This window comes from Colletes gigas, unplaced genomic scaffold (assembly GCF_013123115.1).
Source record: "Colletes gigas isolate AHSC1104 unplaced genomic scaffold, ASM1312311v1 Colletes_gigas_Sc00017, whole genome shotgun sequence".
Lineage (NCBI taxonomy): Eukaryota > Metazoa > Arthropoda > Insecta > Hymenoptera > Colletidae > Colletes > Colletes gigas.
The window spans coordinates 1,276,557-1,296,360 of record NW_025106646.1 but is presented as its reverse complement, the minus strand read 5'-3'; the positions used below and the strand labels follow the sequence as shown (position 1 = coordinate 1,296,360).

At 34.9% G+C, this 19,804-nt stretch overlaps 1 protein-coding gene across 1 annotated transcript; it reads right to left on the bottom strand.

Moving 5' to 3' along the window:
* Positions 1–9: 9 nt before the first annotated feature.
* Positions 10–18,981, bottom strand: LOC122400357 (mediator of RNA polymerase II transcription subunit 15-like). The gene is made up of 8 exons (XM_043401777.1): positions 18,591–18,981; positions 8,502–8,636; positions 5,684–5,796; positions 3,069–3,488; positions 2,184–2,429; positions 1,149–1,471; positions 498–678; positions 10–320 (listed from the first exon to the last, which is right to left on the bottom strand). Exons 1-8 carry the CDS (start codon positions 18,628–18,630, stop codon positions 54–56), a joined length of 1,725 nt encoding a protein of 574 aa, XP_043257712.1. The 5' UTR covers positions 18,631–18,981; the 3' UTR covers positions 10–53.
* Between the last annotated feature and the right edge of the window lie 823 nt (positions 18,982–19,804).

Sequence of the window (19,804 nt, the reverse complement as noted above, 5' to 3'; positions counted from 1 at the left end):
GATGCCCTACTATTATATACTAAGTTTGATCATTCAAGTACCTTACAATTATTTCAGGAGCTCTCGGTAATTGAGCTTTCTTGAGCATTGGTTGTACTATTTTCATGGTTTTTGTACGCTGAAAAGAACGCGAGAGCTTTCATCAGTTGGTAGCTCTTGCTTATAGGAATATTGCTATCGTACAAGCCTTTCGACGATTTACAATCGACGTAGAACCACCAATTGCATTTCAGGATCGTTTGATCGAACAACGTCGACTCTGGACACAAAAAGCTCTTCATAATCAATCCATCGTCTGTCAGCGCGCAGACATGAAATACCTGAATGCACACGAAAGAAAATCTATTATTTAACGACAGATTATTCATCAACAAATATTTGTGAATAAAGAAAAATATATTGTTAGGGCTGATACGTGTGAATATTTTAAAAAATTTTACTAAATCATTTTTTAGGATGTGGACTCGATGAATTTTATGTTTTTAATATTATTTTACCATGCATCCGAGGTCCTCGTCAGCGTAAAGGCCAGGGAAATGTTTTTGATCGCCGCAATAGAAGCTCGTATCCGGAAGATCGACACGACTAGCGAAATTATCGTCGAAGTTCTTGTCATAACCCAGTGGATAATATTCACGAGGCGCGTTCATCACTTTGGTGGCCCCAGAACTGTATTTACTGAAAGTAAAAAGAATTTATGAACTTAATACAGTACGAATAGTTATAGATATTCTTACAATGTAGACTGTTTGAAGCAGAGTAAGATAATTAGAGAAAAACTTTAATTTCGATTATAAATAATCTACTGTTCGCTAACATTTCAACTGGACTCATCAAAGATCTCAGACTGTCTTGTTTGCTATATTGTTCAGGTTTTCATTTTCAAATTAACACTGACTGATCGATTAAAGAATTGCAAGGGTGCTAAAGCAGATGTTTAAATTACTATAATTCCCTTTTAAAGCCAAGTTGTTTATAAGCTAAAAGAATCTGTAGGAGAAAGATTTAACAAGATGTCCATCTAAATATAATGACTAGAAATAGTAGATGGGCAAGTCCAAGAAGCGAAGAATTATTTTATCAGTGAAAAAGCGAATTTTACGGTAACAGTATTCTAAGAAAATATTCCAAGTGCAATTTTACATTACTTTTTGGGCGGAGACATCGTTGTCGTCGTGGTGCTTGTAGTCGAACTGGTTGGTCCCTGTTGCTTGCGCAAGAGTTGTTGTTGCCTGAGCAGTATCGCTGCTTCCAGAGCATCCAAAGTGATGTTGCTGGCTTCCGCCAGAGCTTTCAGAGACGTCTCCATCCCCTGAATAGGCGCTAGAGACGGCAAAGACGATGGCAAGGATTGTCGTTTCTCTGTTTGCTGTTGCGTCAAAGCTTGGCTGGTCTCGGACGATATTGGGTGGAGGGAAAGTAAGGTCATCTCGTTTACGGAAGAAGCAGCCTCGTCCCCGGGCAAAGGAAACTGAGATTAATGAGAAGAATAAAGTAACAAAGACTTAAGAATGTCCTCGATTACGTCTTGTATTAATTATTATGGTGGCTCCAGTAAACTTTTAATTGTTACAGACGTTGAGGCAATCTTCACGAATTTCTAAAAAAATTTCTAAAACTCTTCTTAGTAAATATTGTTGACGATAGAGTGTTAGAGCAAGACCATAGAACAATAATAGAAAAATACACTATTCAAGGTATCATAAATTTTGAAAAGTCAGTATTTGAACTTTTGTAACTTCATTGTAAAAGTTAAACCTTCATTGATTATAGACCTTCATTGAAAAATAATAAGAATCTTGCTCAAACTTAACGATTAGTGGAGGACTAAATATGAAGCAGTTGATGGACATTGTACGGTTTGAAATGATGGAACTATGTATGTTTTCACTTACATAAGACTAAAGTTCGCATAGTTAAATATTCAGAGGCAGAGATTACAATATACGAGGTGACTCTAAAAACTAGGTCAAGCTGTAGGTTTTTTTCGGGCAATACAAAAAATTGATACAAGAAGATTCTATCGAGAAAAGTAATCTGGCATACGAAGTTTCATACCTTGACTCTTAAATCAACTTCGTATATCAATTTTTAGAAAATTGGATTAAGAAGACTCGAAGAGTTTAAGGATTCAACCTCGAGCTCACAGTTTTCCTAGGACGACGAAAGTAAAAAATAATTACTTGATTGAAATCGTCTTTCGACACTTCGTTGTCAGAGTCTTCCAGAACTGTAGGACTGTTGCTGATTCGATCGGTCAACTGTGCAGACGATGGCGGCATAGAAATGAACGGTGGCAGTCCTCCGCTCGAAGATATCGGTTTTGACACAGGTTCCGGTTCCACTATACTTCCGGCTGGTGGAATCGCGGCGACGATGTTAGGCATCTTTCCTGGCATTGCAGATGCAATTGCAAGCATTTGTGGCGTCTATCGAATAAAAGCATACAATTTATTACTAAAGAGAGTCCAATCTAAGGGTTGAAACGTTCTGACTATGTTTATTATACTGTTTGCCTATCGAATAAACTTTATCGACAGCCACTATTTTCTTTGTTCTTGTTAATATAGAAAATGATCTCGAACATGCATTGATGGGACCCTTCATCTTCTCAGAAAGGTTTCGAATTTATACTTGTTAAATTTTTTAACTCGACTACCAACCAGTAATATCTAACGAGAGAAATTATATAACTGATTAAAGCTTAATTTTTTAAAGAAATATAATTTTTTTATAGAGATAAAACGTAAGAATTTTTAGTTCAACTGAATAGGTTTCCAATCATATATACATACATATATGTATTATCTTACAGTTTTAGTGATTTCAAACTCGTCACCCATGTAAAATGATTTACATTTTACAGCATTACAATTACAAATTACAACATGCTGGCGAATAATAAAGTTTCAATCAATACATTCTGTATTGATTAATATTTCATTGCACTTTACGTTATTTCTTGTATTTGAACAGTTGTATTAAAGTTTCTTATTTTACTCTTATTTTATTATTTTCGATTCAAACGAGACATTTCTTAAAAAGTCTAAATTTCGTTTGATAATCACCTGATCCCTCTTCACTTGCATCGAAAGCATCTGTTGATGTCGCTTCTGTTGCTGCTGAAGTTGTTGCTGCTTCTGTTGTTGCTGGATCTTCTGCAGCTGCTGTTGCCTCGTCGCTTCCTGCTGTTGCAACCGTTGTTGTTTCAACACTTGCAACGCGAACGCCTCTTGCTGGAGCCTCTGCTTCTGTTTCGCCTCCTGTTGCACCAGCTGTTGCTGCTGCCTCAGCATATCCTGTTGCGTCGTTGATAAAGCCGGAGCGGGTATGGTCCTGAGAGCCGTAGAATTCTGTTGGACAACCAATTTCTGACGTTCCGGTTGCTGAGCCATCGGTCGTGCAGCACCGGGCGGCAAAGGCTTGAAAGGAGGCACCACTTGTCGAATGTTTTGCGTGTGCTGTCTGACTTCGTCTCGATTGGTTGCCTTAAATAAATTATTCGTTCCACATTTAAAGCGACCTATTACTCCGAACGTGTAAAAAATGAATTATTTAACATTTTCTTCAAACTTTATACCTCTAAATTGTTAAATTTGAAATTCTAAAAATTGATTATATTGTGAGGATTGAAAAGTACCAAAATAAATTACCTTAATTAAAGATTTATACAATTACAAAAAGGTACAGCTACAGTGGATGTACAGTGACTACTAATGAAACGTTGGACAATATTTATTAAAGAAGCATATTATAATATAACTATTGAGAAAATTAAATTGTGCACAAATGGAACATAAATGTCAAGAAAAATAGAGGAAATGACAGAAACGAACGCACAATAAGTAAACATTTTTTAGAACGAGTAAGAAAAATAATAACCTAATTAAATAGCTACGAGGTATTCGAGATAAAATTCCAGAGAAATTTTTGAAAAATCTTCGAGACAAATCACTAGATGGAAGTCGACAAGGGAACAGAATGATATGAATGATATTTTCTTAGCCTTATTTCTCAAGTATTCTCCGACTTTGAAATTCCCTTCTACTCGTTACATTGATCTAAATATACTGGATTTTCATTTATGAGATTACATAAAAATATTTGTTCATTCAACGTCTATTAACGATGTCGAAACATTTCGGTAACGTAGACAAGAAGACCACAAAGACTCAAACGTTTGGAATTTTTGAACGATTGAGAAATTCTATGACAAAATGCCTGTGGGCTCGTATTTGGACCGAAAGTGGCCATTTCGAGCATATCATGCGAAGGTTAACAACTACATACACGTTAATGGAGTACAAAAATGTCTATAAATCAGGAACAAGGTTAAATGGAACATATGTGAAACTATTTTCAATCGAGACCATTGAACTGTGTAATATACTTTAATTTTATCTCAATTTAAAATACTTTTGAATAAACTGTCCCCTACTTTATTTTCGTATATATAAATACTTAGTTTCCAAATACATAGTTTATTATTTTTCCAAAGATTATTCATTACTTGCTCAAATTATGTCCAGTAGTTAAAGCGATTATTGATATATTTATGAAAGTATTGTGAAACTCTATTTTATAAGTTCTTTATAATGTTTGGGAGAAGTGTATTTCTCAACTGGAATTTAAATCGTAGAGAAATATTTCTCTATGAATTTGCTAAGAGTAGAGTTAGCTGACGAACGAGTACAGTTTCGTAATACGTGTATAAAATCAATCACAGGGAACATCGTAGTTATTAAACTTCGCACTTGCATCCCGACCTTAGCAAGCACCTAGGTACAAAAGAAATTCCGAAGCCTTGTCCTGAATCGTTCACCTTACTTTTCTGCATTTCCATAATGTCTAAATGCATTACCCTCGTTACTGTGTACTCGCGCGAACGCGAACCTTGCCCTAGGTTATTGTTACGGAAAGCTGTACGCGAAAAGAGCTCGCATCGACATTCACGCGCTAATTACGATAAGGTCGTTCGCGTATCCCCAAGATATAACGGCGGAGATTGTGTTACGGTAATAAAGAACGAACTCGTTTGGATTAACGATGAAACAATTTATCGATAAACAACAAAGCGAGAAAGAACTTTAATAGCAAATAAAATGACGAAAGACGAAAGATTCGAAGTGCATTTAGCGAGTTTCTCGCAGCGAAGAAATTTTTTAAAGAAAAGTAATATAGTACGCGATTAAAAAACTATCTGACTTGTGTATTTTTTTGCAAAACATCATTAAATGGTAAGAATCGCGATGGATGTTCTCACAGTTGTTTTCTCATCCGATAGATTTTCCTTGAGCTAGTTACTGCAACGCGAATTCCTGCATAGTGATGCGTATTATGGTCTAGCACGCTAAAAAAATAATTACTAGCGTATTACCTAAATTTAGATCCAACTACAAAATATTCTGTACAGTCATTTTTATAAGTAACTCAATGTAAATAGAAAAATTTCATTTTGGATTAGTGTAATTGGTTGATTTTATTTAACGGGGATAGAAATTTAACATTCATGAATTGGTACCTTTTCGTAATGTTGAATCTATAATACGAAAGAAATTGATTTAATTTTTATTTTATTATTTTTCAAATTTGTCAATAAGGTTGGATAATTTGACCAACCAAGAAGAGAACAGTTATTAAATATGGTAATATTATTTGATTTCCAATATTTGAAAATTCTTACGGTGTTAGTAAATGGCGGTACATTGCCCCTGCTAGTTTGTACGCTTCTTCTTTTGGCGGCCTCTACGTTAGATAAAGATTGAGTGAAGCCCAGTTCATCACCGACGGAAAACCCTAGAAATAATAATTACACTATTATTTCGAGATGAATCAATTAAACATTACATTCTTATTTAGAATATTTACTATTTAATATTAATAATACCAGGAACTTTTCAACAAGTAACACGATATATCTGTTACTATATAGCAGAACTATGTAGCACAATTATACGAAAAACAAAATGGCACGTTTTATTATGGCAAACGATATAAACGATTTTGAAACTGAATATAATAGTAAAAAATAAATTCTCGTTACAGAAATAAAATTCAGTTTATAGTCTTATGTTATTGGTATTTTATATGTATATAAAAAGAATTTTTTGCACATGAAAAATATTTAAGTTAATAAAAAAAAAAGGAACCAATTTTTATTTAAAAATAAAAGGTAGTAGAAATTGGTATATAAACTTTAGTAAAATTATCGTTATCGAGAGATTACATCGAATTAAATTAAAAGCGTTCGAAATAAAAAGTAAATAATCCTTATTGTTATAAAGCATAATTCTAATTTAAAATTAACTCTGCAACACTACACCTACACCCATAATCTTGTTAATGCTTAGTTTAAATGTTAAAATTGTTGAAAAAAGCATTTTACTAATACGAAATTATGATCAACAACTGAATAACTTTTAAAAAAATAAACCATGAAGGCAGTACCCTAATACAATATTCCAGGATTATAATTATATACTGCTTCTTTGTTTACAAATTTTTCTGACATTACGTCCAACCATTACGAAACAATATTCTTCTTGGTAAAATTCTTAAAAGCGAAACACGTATTTTCGTTCGGAATTGCGCATAGAAACATAGCACAGAGGGTTAGAAAAAAAAAACACCGCGAAAAGAAGAAACTTCAGAGCATGAAAAGAATGAAGCAACCCACGTGTTGCGTAACAACCGACCCAATTTTTTGCGCTACGCCGTAAACTAGCAAACAACGCGTTTTTACGAAAAGAGTTTATTCATCGCACCGTGGATTACGTACGCATAATGCAAATCACGGTTTTGTCAGAGGCGTCATCTTTCACGGGAATGTCGGTGACATCTCATCCATTATCGGGGCCAAGAGAAGCCAGCGAATAATAAACGACGGTTTTTTTTCAGCAAATCGTGTATTTGCAAAACCCGCGATAAAAGTGGGTTAGGAAGAGATATTATACTTGCTTCGAGCTGAAAGTCATCGCCAATCTCATGCACGTTCCACGCGATTAATTACCATCTGCGAGTCATACTCATTCACTTTCTGCATCGCTCCGTGGTAAACGAGACACATCGATCTCGATTAATGGAACGAAACGATGGATCGATAAAGATTATTCAATCACGTGCATGGATGGATGGAAATAAAATTTTAAATCTATTTCTCGTTTCATGGTTTCGTCTATTTTTAGATGATCAACATTTTTATATTTTATGATTCACCTTTGGAACTTTGTCACTAATTTTTGTACAATACAACTTACACGATACTAAGGATTACTTTGTAAGAATATAAATTTGGTAATTGTTCTTGTGAAACAAATATTCCTGGTCAATGATTTATTGTAATCTTCAAAATACGATAAAATCTGTTGCATTCATGAATACTTTTCGTACTAATATGTTTTGAAACATGTAAGTTCTTAAAAAAATCGAAAAGTTCGTTACTAGTTTGCAATTTGAGGCTTCGTTTAACAGTTAAAATTTTTACGCGTGTGAACGCCATGGGCACGTGTTGCTTGTGCGTGAATGGCGCGTATGCGGTCACGCGACCAACTAACTGTAAACTTTAACTGTTTATAATCTCAAAAACGAAGCCTCGGATTGCAAAATAGCATAAGAATTTTTCGATCTTTTCGCACGAGAAATTCGTTTGTTTTGTTGTTTTGAAACACTCTGTATATAGAAATGTATTACAATATTTGTTATATAACATTGATTTATCGATATTAGAATATACATTACATTCTCCTCGTTTATTTATCGTATTCTGAATATGATCATGAATCATTTTAAAATAGTTTTCATAGCGAATGATTATTTACTTTCTTCATCTCGTGATTAATTATATTATCGTATATCACTTTTGCGTTACACATACTACTTTATTATAATAATAACAAATAAGATTACCGTGGATATAAAAAGAATGACAGGATTATTGATGCCTATTAATTAATTACTACGTGTTTATAGAATAAAATAGGTCATCGCGTTTAGCAGCTCGATTCTTATATAATGATCAACGTAATATCACATAAAGCACTCCTTTTCTTCTTGGTGAATGACTTAGCATATTATTTCGTCCTATAAAATCAGGTTGCAAAATAATATATACAAACAGCAATAGAAAGTTATTAACAGATAACTCTAGAAAGTGTTACTTAGAGTTAGTAGATTTAAATTAATAATATAAAAATAGTTCCTCCACCATGACGAAGCGATACTTTGTACATACTTTTCTATTAATCGATACAGTTATAGCATTTTAGGGAAGAAAATATTTAAAAAAGCTATCGAACAAATTGTTATTAGTATGTTACAATATTTACAGTAAATAGTCCATAAAACAGAAAGAAGCGATTCAGGAAATTTCAATCTATGCTCGTGTTTGATATTTTTTCTAAAACTGTTTACGTTCGTATTTCACGGAACGACGCCCGGTTTAGTGTAATCGTTTCAAACGAGTTATGTTACAATCGTTGGCATCGGTGCTTGTTTCGACTCACCCAGGCCGACGTAACCTTTGACACCTCCAAGATTTCGCACTCGAAAGAGGCCAGACTTTTTGAAGGCGCAGTTTAGCGCGAAACCAAAGTCCGACTGAAACACGCATGTCCCTAGCGTCTCCCGCCACGTGCATCCTGGAACCAAACCGGAAGAAAAGAACACCATTGGATCCCTGTTCCGATCCAACAGATTTCGTTCCCCCTCGATCGCAGCCGAACTTTCCATCGCGACACTCAAACGCGCGCTAATTGCAATTTATTTGAGATTTCTTGCCTTATTCGGTGTCAATTTATTTGAAATTTCTTATTTTGTTTTATCGATAAAGTTACTATGTTGCACGAAGCAATAAGAACGGAACAGATCGTGGATCCTTCGTTCGTTTAATCGCGAACAAAATGGTGCGTTTAAAGTCGAGACACGTATTCAGGATTGATAAAATACTTTCGGAGAAAGTCTAGACATTTTTGAAACTGGATTTTTTAACATAAAAATGTCCGCTCTACTATTAAGGAACTCCATCACGATGGAAAGTCACGCGTTTTCGTTTCAGCTTCGAGCTGGATCAGGTAACAGGGACTCGAACGACGCCATTAACGCGAGAATCGCTTCGAATTGATTAAAACGACGACCGTTCTAATATATTCTCTTATTTTGCTTATGCAGGGGTCGTTAATTTATGGCTCCTAATCTGTGCTATTGATCCTTACCGGTCTATGAATGTTGCATTAGGGTCGATGGAATATTAACGAACGTTCGATTAATTGCAATGAAGGTCTGACGAGGTATAACGAGATTCAGACAATTGTCTATATTACTATCTATTTTCAGAGTAAAATAAAACGTAAATAATAGAAACATCTCTGTTACAAGACATATCGAGATATAACAACTAAATTTTTCTTAAATATACTCTTGATATGCAGTCTGAAGATGCCATAAAAGAACCATAAGGTACTGGACACAGTCTGAATATAATTGTATGCATTTTATGCACCAATTTGTCAAACATTGTGTAGAATTTCCTCGTTTTGTGTGTGGATAATTGCAGTTACTTTAGAAGAACGTTTTCGCTTTGCACTACAATAGGTTAACATTTTCATGAAACAGTTTCCTTTTCGAGAAAGCAATTTTCTAGTGAAATCAGACATTAAACGTTATATATTGCATGTAGTGTTCACGTCACGTCGACAGATGGTTTCTAATATTCTTTGTCAAAACGACTCCGAGATATAATGACGTTTTCTTACGGAAGACGCGGAATCTTCCTCTATTTGCGGTTCCCCAGGATGTAATAGAAAGGACGCTTCGACGTCGAAGAGAGTTCAAACACAGATTGTGTACACACACTTCGACGTGTGAGTTATTCTCCATGTTCCATGCATCTGATCAAAAATTCACATCACGTTTTCTTTTTACCAAAATTTTTATTATAAAATACTTAATATTAAGGACGAGGATTTCAGGAAATTTATTAAATCAATCTTTGGGGCTTTACGATTGAAATTATTAGTTACACACATTGGATTATTAATTACACATGTTAGAGTTCTGATCAATTTGAAGTTAGGTTATATTAAAGTAGAAAATTTACAGAATATTCTGTATACACATATTTTTAGATAAAGTAGATATTGTTTTCTAATCAAACAAATTATTCGTTTATAATTTTAATTTAACAAATTTTTGTATAAATATAGTTCATATTTTTGAAATAACTATAATAGTTATAGATCAGTTTGGTTTAACTTTTGAGTTATGTAGCAAAACAGTTACTTTGAATATAAAATAATAAACCTTCGATTCTTGTTTAACTATATCTACTCATGCTATCGATCGTTTAGTTATTTAATTATTGCATAAGTAGAAAAATATAGATACCCGATATAAAAATAAACGAAATAAGATTTACGTAAGTATTGAGAAAGTACCTAAAATGCTGTTGTCGAAACGTAAAGCATTCCTATATGACAGACTAAATAATTAATACCTGAATTCAACACGAAAAGTATAATTTCGATAAATAGAGAAAGTTTTCTTAAGACTCCTGCTATACGATTACGCCATCGTTACGTTTACTTATAAAATTAATTGCATGGAAAATTTGATTCAAAATTCAATTTCTGCGCATTTGATGAAATGTTTTCAAATGCAATATTTGTGAAAGGAACGTTTGGAATTTCTGTTTGAAAAAGATTACCGGATCTCAGTCGTGGCATCGGGCCATAGCCTACTAACCTACTTCAAAGGTCGAGTCAAACCACGCTGAATGATCGCGATGGTCCCCCATATACAAAAATCAGTTCCGCTTTTTCCGAATCGCGACGTTTTCTGTTCACCGACTGTGAGAAAAAGGAAAAGTCACGTGCAAATTTCGTCGAGCAGGACCGATTACTGTTAACGACGGTGATCATCGTTTCTTTTATTCCGTTTCGTTTCATTTTCTTGACAGTTCTCCTTCACGCTCCAAATAATGGAACGGTTGTCTTCTTACTGTCCGTCAGCCACGCAAATTACACAATAACAATCCATCTTGACAATTGAGACGAAATTAATTGCATGCAAAATATCAACCGCCTTAAATTTTAATAATTTTAACGATTACATTTAAATGTAAATAAAATTGCATTTATTTGGATTTAGACTTGTTTATAGAATATTTAAACCGAGTCACACATTGCCAGAACGTCTTTTCATTTGTCTGTTTGCACTTTCACGAACCATTATTAAACTAAGTACTAAACAATTATAAATAAAACTTAATTGAAGGCATAAATAGAACTAAAAATATCATCTATATAACAAAAGAAAATTGTATCAGGACGTCGATTATAAAATATATAACATCTAGCTTACATTTGCTGGAAATTAAATTTAAAAACTTGTTTATACAGCATAAATTTTAAATGAAAATTAAGAAAAAGAACAGTCAGCAGAAGCGACCTCTTTCCTACAAATTTAACGACCACCTTTTTGCATATTTTCGGTATATATCTTTTTTACTTAATCGATGTCTCGATAAAAAATGAGCTGTCACACTTAATACATTCTGCGTTTTATCTATAGTTGTATAACAAGACGAAGAGAGATCTCACATTTATTAGGTGATTTCGAAAAATGATGAAATCCGTAGAAATCTGTATTTAATGACTCTCAAAAATTGAAATAACTTTATTAATTCGTTTCTGTTGCAACTGTGAATGGAAGGAGACAGCCTGTAGAAATTTTGTTCAGCGCATTCGAACACGGTGAAATTTTCGAACGAGAAAGCTCAAGTATAACTGGACAGAGACACGTGTTGGCCGAGTTTATCGACCAAGAGCATTTTAAACAAAGTCAAGCAACACGTAAATTTATTAATGATTTACAATTATGATTACCATGTAATTGTCGTGCAATTACTGTGCAAGTACCGTATAAACATAATTGTAAATCATTCGACCGTGTAATTACCATATAATAACAGCGTGACTGTTTTGTAATCGTGATATAAAATTAATTTTTCGTCACCGTGCGTTTTCAAAGCATAAATTAAAACGTAATAGCTCATATACAGGGTGTTCGGCCACCTCTAGCAAAAATTTTAATGAGCAATAGTAGAGGCCAAAATAAGACAAAAATCAAGAATACTAATTTGTTGGTGGAAGCTTCGTTAAAAAGTTATTAACGTTTAAAGTGCCGCTCTTACTGAATTTTTTTCTCGAAAATGCGCAAGATTTCGGGGGTATGTCTATTCACCAAAAATGACTGTAATTGAACCCTACAACCGAAAATAATTTTTCCACAACGATTTGCAATTTTTTAATTTTCTCGAATAATTTCACACCTTCTCTATTTTTTTTCTCGAAAGTGGGCAGGATTTCGTGGGTATGTCTAATGACAAAAACTGATTGTAATTGACCCCCGCAACCGAAAATAATTTTTCCACAACGATTTGCAATTTTTTTTCTCCGTTGAAAAATTTAGGCACCTAATTGGATTTTCAGTAAGGAATTTTTTTCTCGAAAGTGCGTACGATTTCGGAGGTATGTGTAATGATAAAAAATGATTGTAATTGACCCCCGCAACCGAAAATAATTTTTTTAAAACGATTTGAAAAATTTTTTTTCGCCGAAAAATTTCAGCACCTACTCGATTTTTTTTCTCGAAAGTAGATAGGATTTCGGAGGTATGTGTACTCACCAAAAATGATTGTAGTTGACCCCCGCAACCGAAAATAATTTTTCCAGAACGATTTGAAATTTTTGAATTTAATTTTTAATAACTTTTTAACGAAGCTTCCATCAACAAATTAGTATTCTTGATTTTCGTCTTATTTTGGCCTCTACTATCGCTCATTAAAATTTTTGCTAGAGGTGACCGAACACCCTGTATGCATTCAAGGGTACTGGAGGGCTCTACAATAAAACTAATCCAATAAATCGATGGTGCAATTGCTTCCTATATAAAGCTAGTCATAATGATTTATGTCGTTTGACTATAATTTCAGGCAGTATCAAGAATTTAGTATCATGGGATACATTTCTTTTTATTTACCTAACCACTTTATTCAGCAAATAAAAATTAGTTATCATGTCTATATCATGGAGGGAGAAGGGTTTAGCAAACAAAGCTGTTTTATGAGCTAATTCTTGAATTTTGTGTAATTGTTAACTAGAGCAAATTTATTCATATTTCTAATAAGGTATTAATGTATTAAACTGAGTAATAAAAACATCATTTTAGCGGAGTTAATTTACCGAAGAATTCTATTAAATCGTCTCGATTAAACGGTTAATCAAGTTTTTATCGAGTGGTATGCACGTTCGAAAGAAGAAATCGGTGTCAAGTCGATACAAGTTAGCAAGGTTATACATTTTATTAGATAATCAGGTAGTTCAGTTTCTTCGAGGACACGAGGTGCATCCATTTGTTATAAATACTGGTGCAAGTAGAGACATTGTCTTCAATGTCGCAGTAGGGTATATAAATAACTAAATAGCATATTCGTCGTCTTATGCTGGACGGGTTCGAGCAAGAAAGTACTATGACTGCAGTGGTGAAAATGTGTGTCAAGTGTACGAGAGCGGGGCAAGTGGGCGTTAATTATAATTTAAAAGTTTCGATAGTGAATTCTCAAAAATGACGTGCTTGAAGACTCGTATTGTTGTATATGGACATTTCTTTAAAATATTTAACGAGTTTCGATTGTTACCTTTGAAGACTTGGGAGCTAAACTCAACTCACCACAAAATTAATAGTTACTTGAAAAATATTGTGAAGATTTGGACACGTGGAAAGTGAGCACAAGCAAACGAACACCGAAAAAAAAACAATTCTCTCATAACTGGAACAGCACAGAATTTTCAGAAAAAACAGTTTAGTTAAATTATTTTTGTTTGAAGTATTTCTTTGTATCTATGCAATCTAGTAGAAACAGCCAAAGTATAAGTAATAAAAATTATGTACTGATTTTCTTTTCTGAGAAAACATTTTCTAAATCTAATTGACGAATACATTTTAGAAAACGTTAATCGGCTATAAAAATAGCCTGGATGGAGTAAAATCGTTTATTTTCGTTATGTACGAGTATGTCGTGCAGAATATTGCAAAGAGAATGAAATAAAAAATATCTCACAAGAGACAGAGATGATCGAAGAGTAGAAGTTCTGCGTCTAGTTCTCATCGTCTAAATTAGCTGTATCCTGACATTTTCGAAATCTCATCAGAAGTGACGGTTCGCGTGCACGTCAATCAACCTGTTAAAACGCAGAACAGATGAATCGACCCGTGAACTCTTATTGCAAGAAAATAAAAGAGATGGATCAACAAGGAAAATTGGAGCAACGAAAAGTCGAACAATATTGGCTGTTTTATTTCGTTGAACTGTCGAAGACACGCGAAGAAAAGCTTTACATCGGTAATTTCTTTTCTACGAAACGTGTAATTGTTTCGTTTGTTATGGCAGATATGTTTCATCCTAAGGAATGCGTCGTCATTCATAGAACATAACCCAGTCGCAGATACTATCTGTTCCTCGAGATCGAGGACATTGACTTTTGCGGTGCAAAGCTCAAGGATACTTTCACTGTTCATCTCGGAATTGACCTAACAGAGTCGTGATATAATTGGACAGGGGCAACGCGATACCAATAATGGAAGTAAAATTCACTTTTCTTTGTTTAGAAGACTTCGTGGCTGACGCGAAACGACATAACGACGCTCGTCGACGAGCAAACTCGAGCAACACTTTCTCACGGATGGCCTTTACCTTTACCTTGGCAACGACACACCTTCAAAAGTCGCTTCTCGCGTCGACCTTCGTAAATTATTTGCCAACGGGTGACCTAATCTGACTTTTTCTTATTTTTTTTTCTTCTGATCTTTCCTTCTTTGATCACAGATGGATTTTTAAACAAAATAAATCAAAAATTAAATCTAAAATATTATGTTAATACAGGCCAAGTTTTAAACATATTTGCAATAGTTTAATGAACTGAGTGTTTAAAATGTTTAGTAAATTGTCAACGTTCAATGCAAAAAGAAATCAAGACTTTTTTCGAACATGTTTCTTAAAATACATTTTGTTTAAGCAAAAATATGCAAAGACTTAATAAGAATTCTGACGTTTTTCAATTTTCGAATATAAATTTTCCATTTGAAGAAGATTGATGAAGCTATTGATGCTGGATATTTTTTAAACGACGTTTAAAGTAAAATTTTGGTCAAATTGGTGAATTAATTTTCGATGATCGACAGAACTGGAACGTTGGAAAGAGCACCATAGATGGTCAGAGGTGAGTAGAAAGTAACTAGTCAGAAACGAAGCATTCGCGTAGACCCGTTGCTGGCCCGATTTCCCAAATAACCTTACCGTCAAAATCTCAGTCATTAAAATATGGGATTCCAATGATTACCAGCATCCGTGTTTAAATCGATTCCAAAACCTATATGTCATCGTTAATAATTACCGAAGTTTTGTTATCTATAATAGATGCTACTAATAGAGTTAATATTCAGTATACATGTTCCTGAAAGGTATTTAAAAAAAACAATTTGCAATTTTATTATTTGTTTTACCGTCAATTGGGAATTTTAGAAAAACTATTTAATAAAACACACATCGATAGCAAGTTACGATCGTAGAAAAGACATATTGGATTTACAGAAGTAAATAAAAAATGGCCACTTTGCCTAAGTTCGTAAATTAACCCTAAATAAGAAAAAACTTTTATTTCGACTTCGTATTAAAAATGTGTTCCACCTGTACAATCTTTTACAACACCTGACATTTTATTTTCTAAAAGCAATTGCAAGAATCATTTACGCGTAACAACGTGCACTTAACGCGTCGTATTTTCACCACAATAAATGTAATTAATACCTGAACGTGAAAGTTATTATTGTAATAAATACGGTGAAAATTTCTCTAAGATTGACACTGTATTACGTGTTCGAATTGACAGGATAATGGCGAAAATCGTCGTAACAGGGGGTACAAGTTTCTATGACGCGAGTCACTTCGTTCCCTCGACCTAAATTTCCCTATTATATCTTCGCGTATTACACGATCAAAAGTCGAAAATATGTAATTACCATCGACGTACGTCGAATCGGTTTCAGTCTCCTTTCTCGCGACCGTAATTGACGAGACAACTGCAATTGCTTACTTTCGTCGTAGATCTGTTCTATTTCTTCTTTTCTTTTTCGATCGCGGTATTTTTACCAATGAAAACCGATACTTTTGCACTTTCTAGTTTGCACCGATGCGTACGATCGGCTTTACTGTTACTTTTTCCTATCCGATGAGTTTGTTCTCGTCGTAGACGCCGTCGTTTAATGGTTTTACAGCGCTGATATGCGCTGTCCGCCATCGGAGTCGCCCGTTTCGCGGGAAACGTCCATTACGAGCGAATAATAAACGCCTCGGACGACTAAACTCGAAACAGACGCGAAAGAGAAATTCCCTTCCAAGTTCAATAAGAGTCTGTTAAAAGTAATCGACGCGTTACTCGTCTTTATGTCTGTATTAAACAAACTTGCTTCGGAAATAACGTTCCTGCGATTAGCGTATCTACACAAGCAAACTCGTAATGGTACACGCGAGTACTTTACACTTATTTTCCAACTTATTTACATAATTATGTACATCCCTGCCTCTCTAGAACTGTCAAACACGTGGTACATCGGATTTTAAATCTCGTTTTATTTTTATATTTTTTTAGGAAGGAAATAAATTAAATATTTTTAGCACGTATAACATATTTAACAGATTTCTCTCAATAAATAGGACCAATGAAATTCCTGAAATATTAGGTTCATTTGTGAGTCTTTGTATATTTAATTATGAGAACGATTGATTCAATGTAAACATAATTCTACCTGATCAAGCTAAAACACGTCCATTAAGAAGAATATACGTTGCAAATTGCTTCGAATAGCAAGCAAACTAAATTTTAAAGCCAGTTTCTTAAAAATCAAAATCGTTGAAATTGACATTGGAACGTGCTTTTTAAAATGCACCAATTTTTACGAAAAAGTAACCCATACACAAAGATCACTCTGTAAATGATTAATGACATGTTTCTTAAAATAAAATTTGCTTAAATAAAAATATGCAAAGACTTATGAAATGACCTAATAATAATTTTTAAGTAATGTTATTCTGGATAAACAATGACCATTCTATAAATGATTAACATTTTTTTCGAATATGGACATGTTTTTTAAAATTTGGTTAAATAAAAATATGCAAAGACTTATGAAACGACTTAAGAAGAAGTTTGATCTTAAGAATGTCAATCTTACACGTGTTTGTTTGAGATATAATGTTGTAATAAATGTTGTTATGGCTGAAAAACAGTCTTAGATATATTTGTAACTGTGATAATGTTAAAATTTGTTAAATCTTCTAATAGGAATCGATAGCTAGATGATCTGAGTGTGGGCAAATGGTTTCGTAAAATATTGAAACAGCGTAATTTGTAACATCGCGATGTAACGTAGAACGAGTTTGGTCACGCTTAGATCGACGCGAAAAGAACCGGAAAATTATCGAAAATTACATTTGCCGACCAACGGAGGAGCACACGAATCACGTAGGCTCCCGTTCGAGTTGCAACCTCATTCCGTAGCATTTCCTATGCAAGATCGTATTTACAAAGACCTCTGTTCAGACGTGAAAAGTAACCAGGCATCCACTCTGAGGGAGAGCTGCGCCATTAGCAATAGAGACAGACGGCGATTATTTGAAGATAAGTTCAGTAATAGTAAGATTGAGTGATAGGGGAAGTTTGAGTGGTAAGATCGAGTAAACAGTGCAGCCGGTCAAGACAAGTCAGGGCTCGATAGCACAGAATATTATATATGCTTTGATACAAGGCGTAAATTATGGAAAAAGGCCCAGAAACCTGCGAGTTGCCCAAGAAGATTATCATAGATACTCTGGAAACCAGTTTCCAATAACTTTTTACACCCGATGGAGCAACGAAGCGAAATAAAATTTCCTTCTTTTTATTTTGCAAAGTCCTTGTATTGAAAACTGGTGATTTAGTACTTGAACGAGCCTTCATCAAAAGTCTTCACCATTGAAATTCTAATCATTTCGATTTCCTTATATGGGAACCTTGTATTGAGTCATAAAGCTATCTAAGATTCTATTATGCAAAATTTGACAGAGGCTCGCCGCCCACGCTTCGATATCCGTGTGTCATCGAAACACAATTCGGTTGAATAGATTTAGAGATTTGCATACGAATATCCAAGCGTTGGCTGTGCATTCGGTCACGTCAGCTTCTAGTTCGAATATGTATTCCAGGCATCGCGAAGGTTGTCAGTGGGCCAGCAACCTTCTTCGATTACCGGGATCACGATGACGCGTGACAGTTACACGGCGAAATTGTGGCCACACTTTCACCCTCGTTTCGTGAACCAAAATTCCGTCTGCACCAATTACAAAGAAAACAGTTCGAGGGATCGCGAGCAATATCGAGTTACAATAAAATGATGACAAATTTTAATGAATCGAGTAATTCTACGCAAGTGAACTTGCCAATTGCACACGTTGGATCTAGAAGCTGCGTTCGAACGATGAAAGACCAAATCGTACGTACCGACAACTACATAGAGGAACAACGTCGTGGCGATCTTCATACTCGTCGATCCAGTTTTGATTATCAAGGAGCTTAGAAAGTCGATGATCCTCCCGACACGTTCGCCAGAGATGTTTCCTTTTCGTCGAGAATCTTCACCGTGCTACGAACTAGGTAAACTGTTTCCGTTTATCGCGATAATCGGCGAGGATCCCAAAGAAAACGTCCTTACTGGTCGTTGGCGAGCCTGATCGACGATCGAGAGATAAAAAGGTGCGACAGGTTACTCGTTCCCGCGAACACTAATACTGCACGAATATGTTCCTCGAAGGCGAGCACGCGGGGCACTTTCAGACCCCATCTGGTTTCCAGGGACGGCTGAAACATGGCTCCACTTTCAAGATCCCCCTCTTCTCGAGCCTAGCGATCGTTTCATTATTTCGTTCGTACAACTGTTACGCATACTGCGTTCCGTGCGTGCAAAAACCTAACACGCATATTTTATACACGCTGAACTGCATCTCTGTACAATTTATTCGTTCGTAAGTACACGGAATACTTATTTAAATCAAATGGATTGAAACGATAGATGATGGATCTTGAAAGTCCAGTCGAGTCAATTTTTTTAAATATTATAAACTACGAATGGGTCGTTTTGACCATTTTGGTAGTTCCAGCGTTAATTATCGAACACGAGATATAAATTTTAATCGCTGTCTCTTTATATAAAAATACTATTTTCTGTTATAGGTTTCTCCTATTGGGATTATGCATATGTCTGAGTGTCCTTTTAGCTATTATATAAATGTTAATATTCTGAAATGGCGTCGGTTGACTGTTACGTCCAATTTACAGTTACCTAACATGCCTCGTTGGATAGTGTAAAATTTTTAAATGAAAGTTCGTAGAAAAGATCAGAGTTGAGCAGCGAGGCGCCTCGTATGGTTCTTTGGCAAAGAACGTGAGACGGTCCTGTTCGGCCCCACCAAGAAGAACTGTTCAGCCTGTTCGAACGTGAACGTCGAAGCGGCTGAGTAAAATCCTGTCGAGGTGTCGGTGACCCACTCGGACGAAACGATAACGGGATTGTCGTGCGTTCATTCAGAGTCGAGCGAATTGATCGGCTCGTGAAGAAGATCTACTGCTTTTTTCAAGTAGGTCTTTGAAAGATTCGATAGACAATATTATTCATTCCTTACGCCCTTCCTCTTCCAAAGAGGTGCCGGAAGTACTGA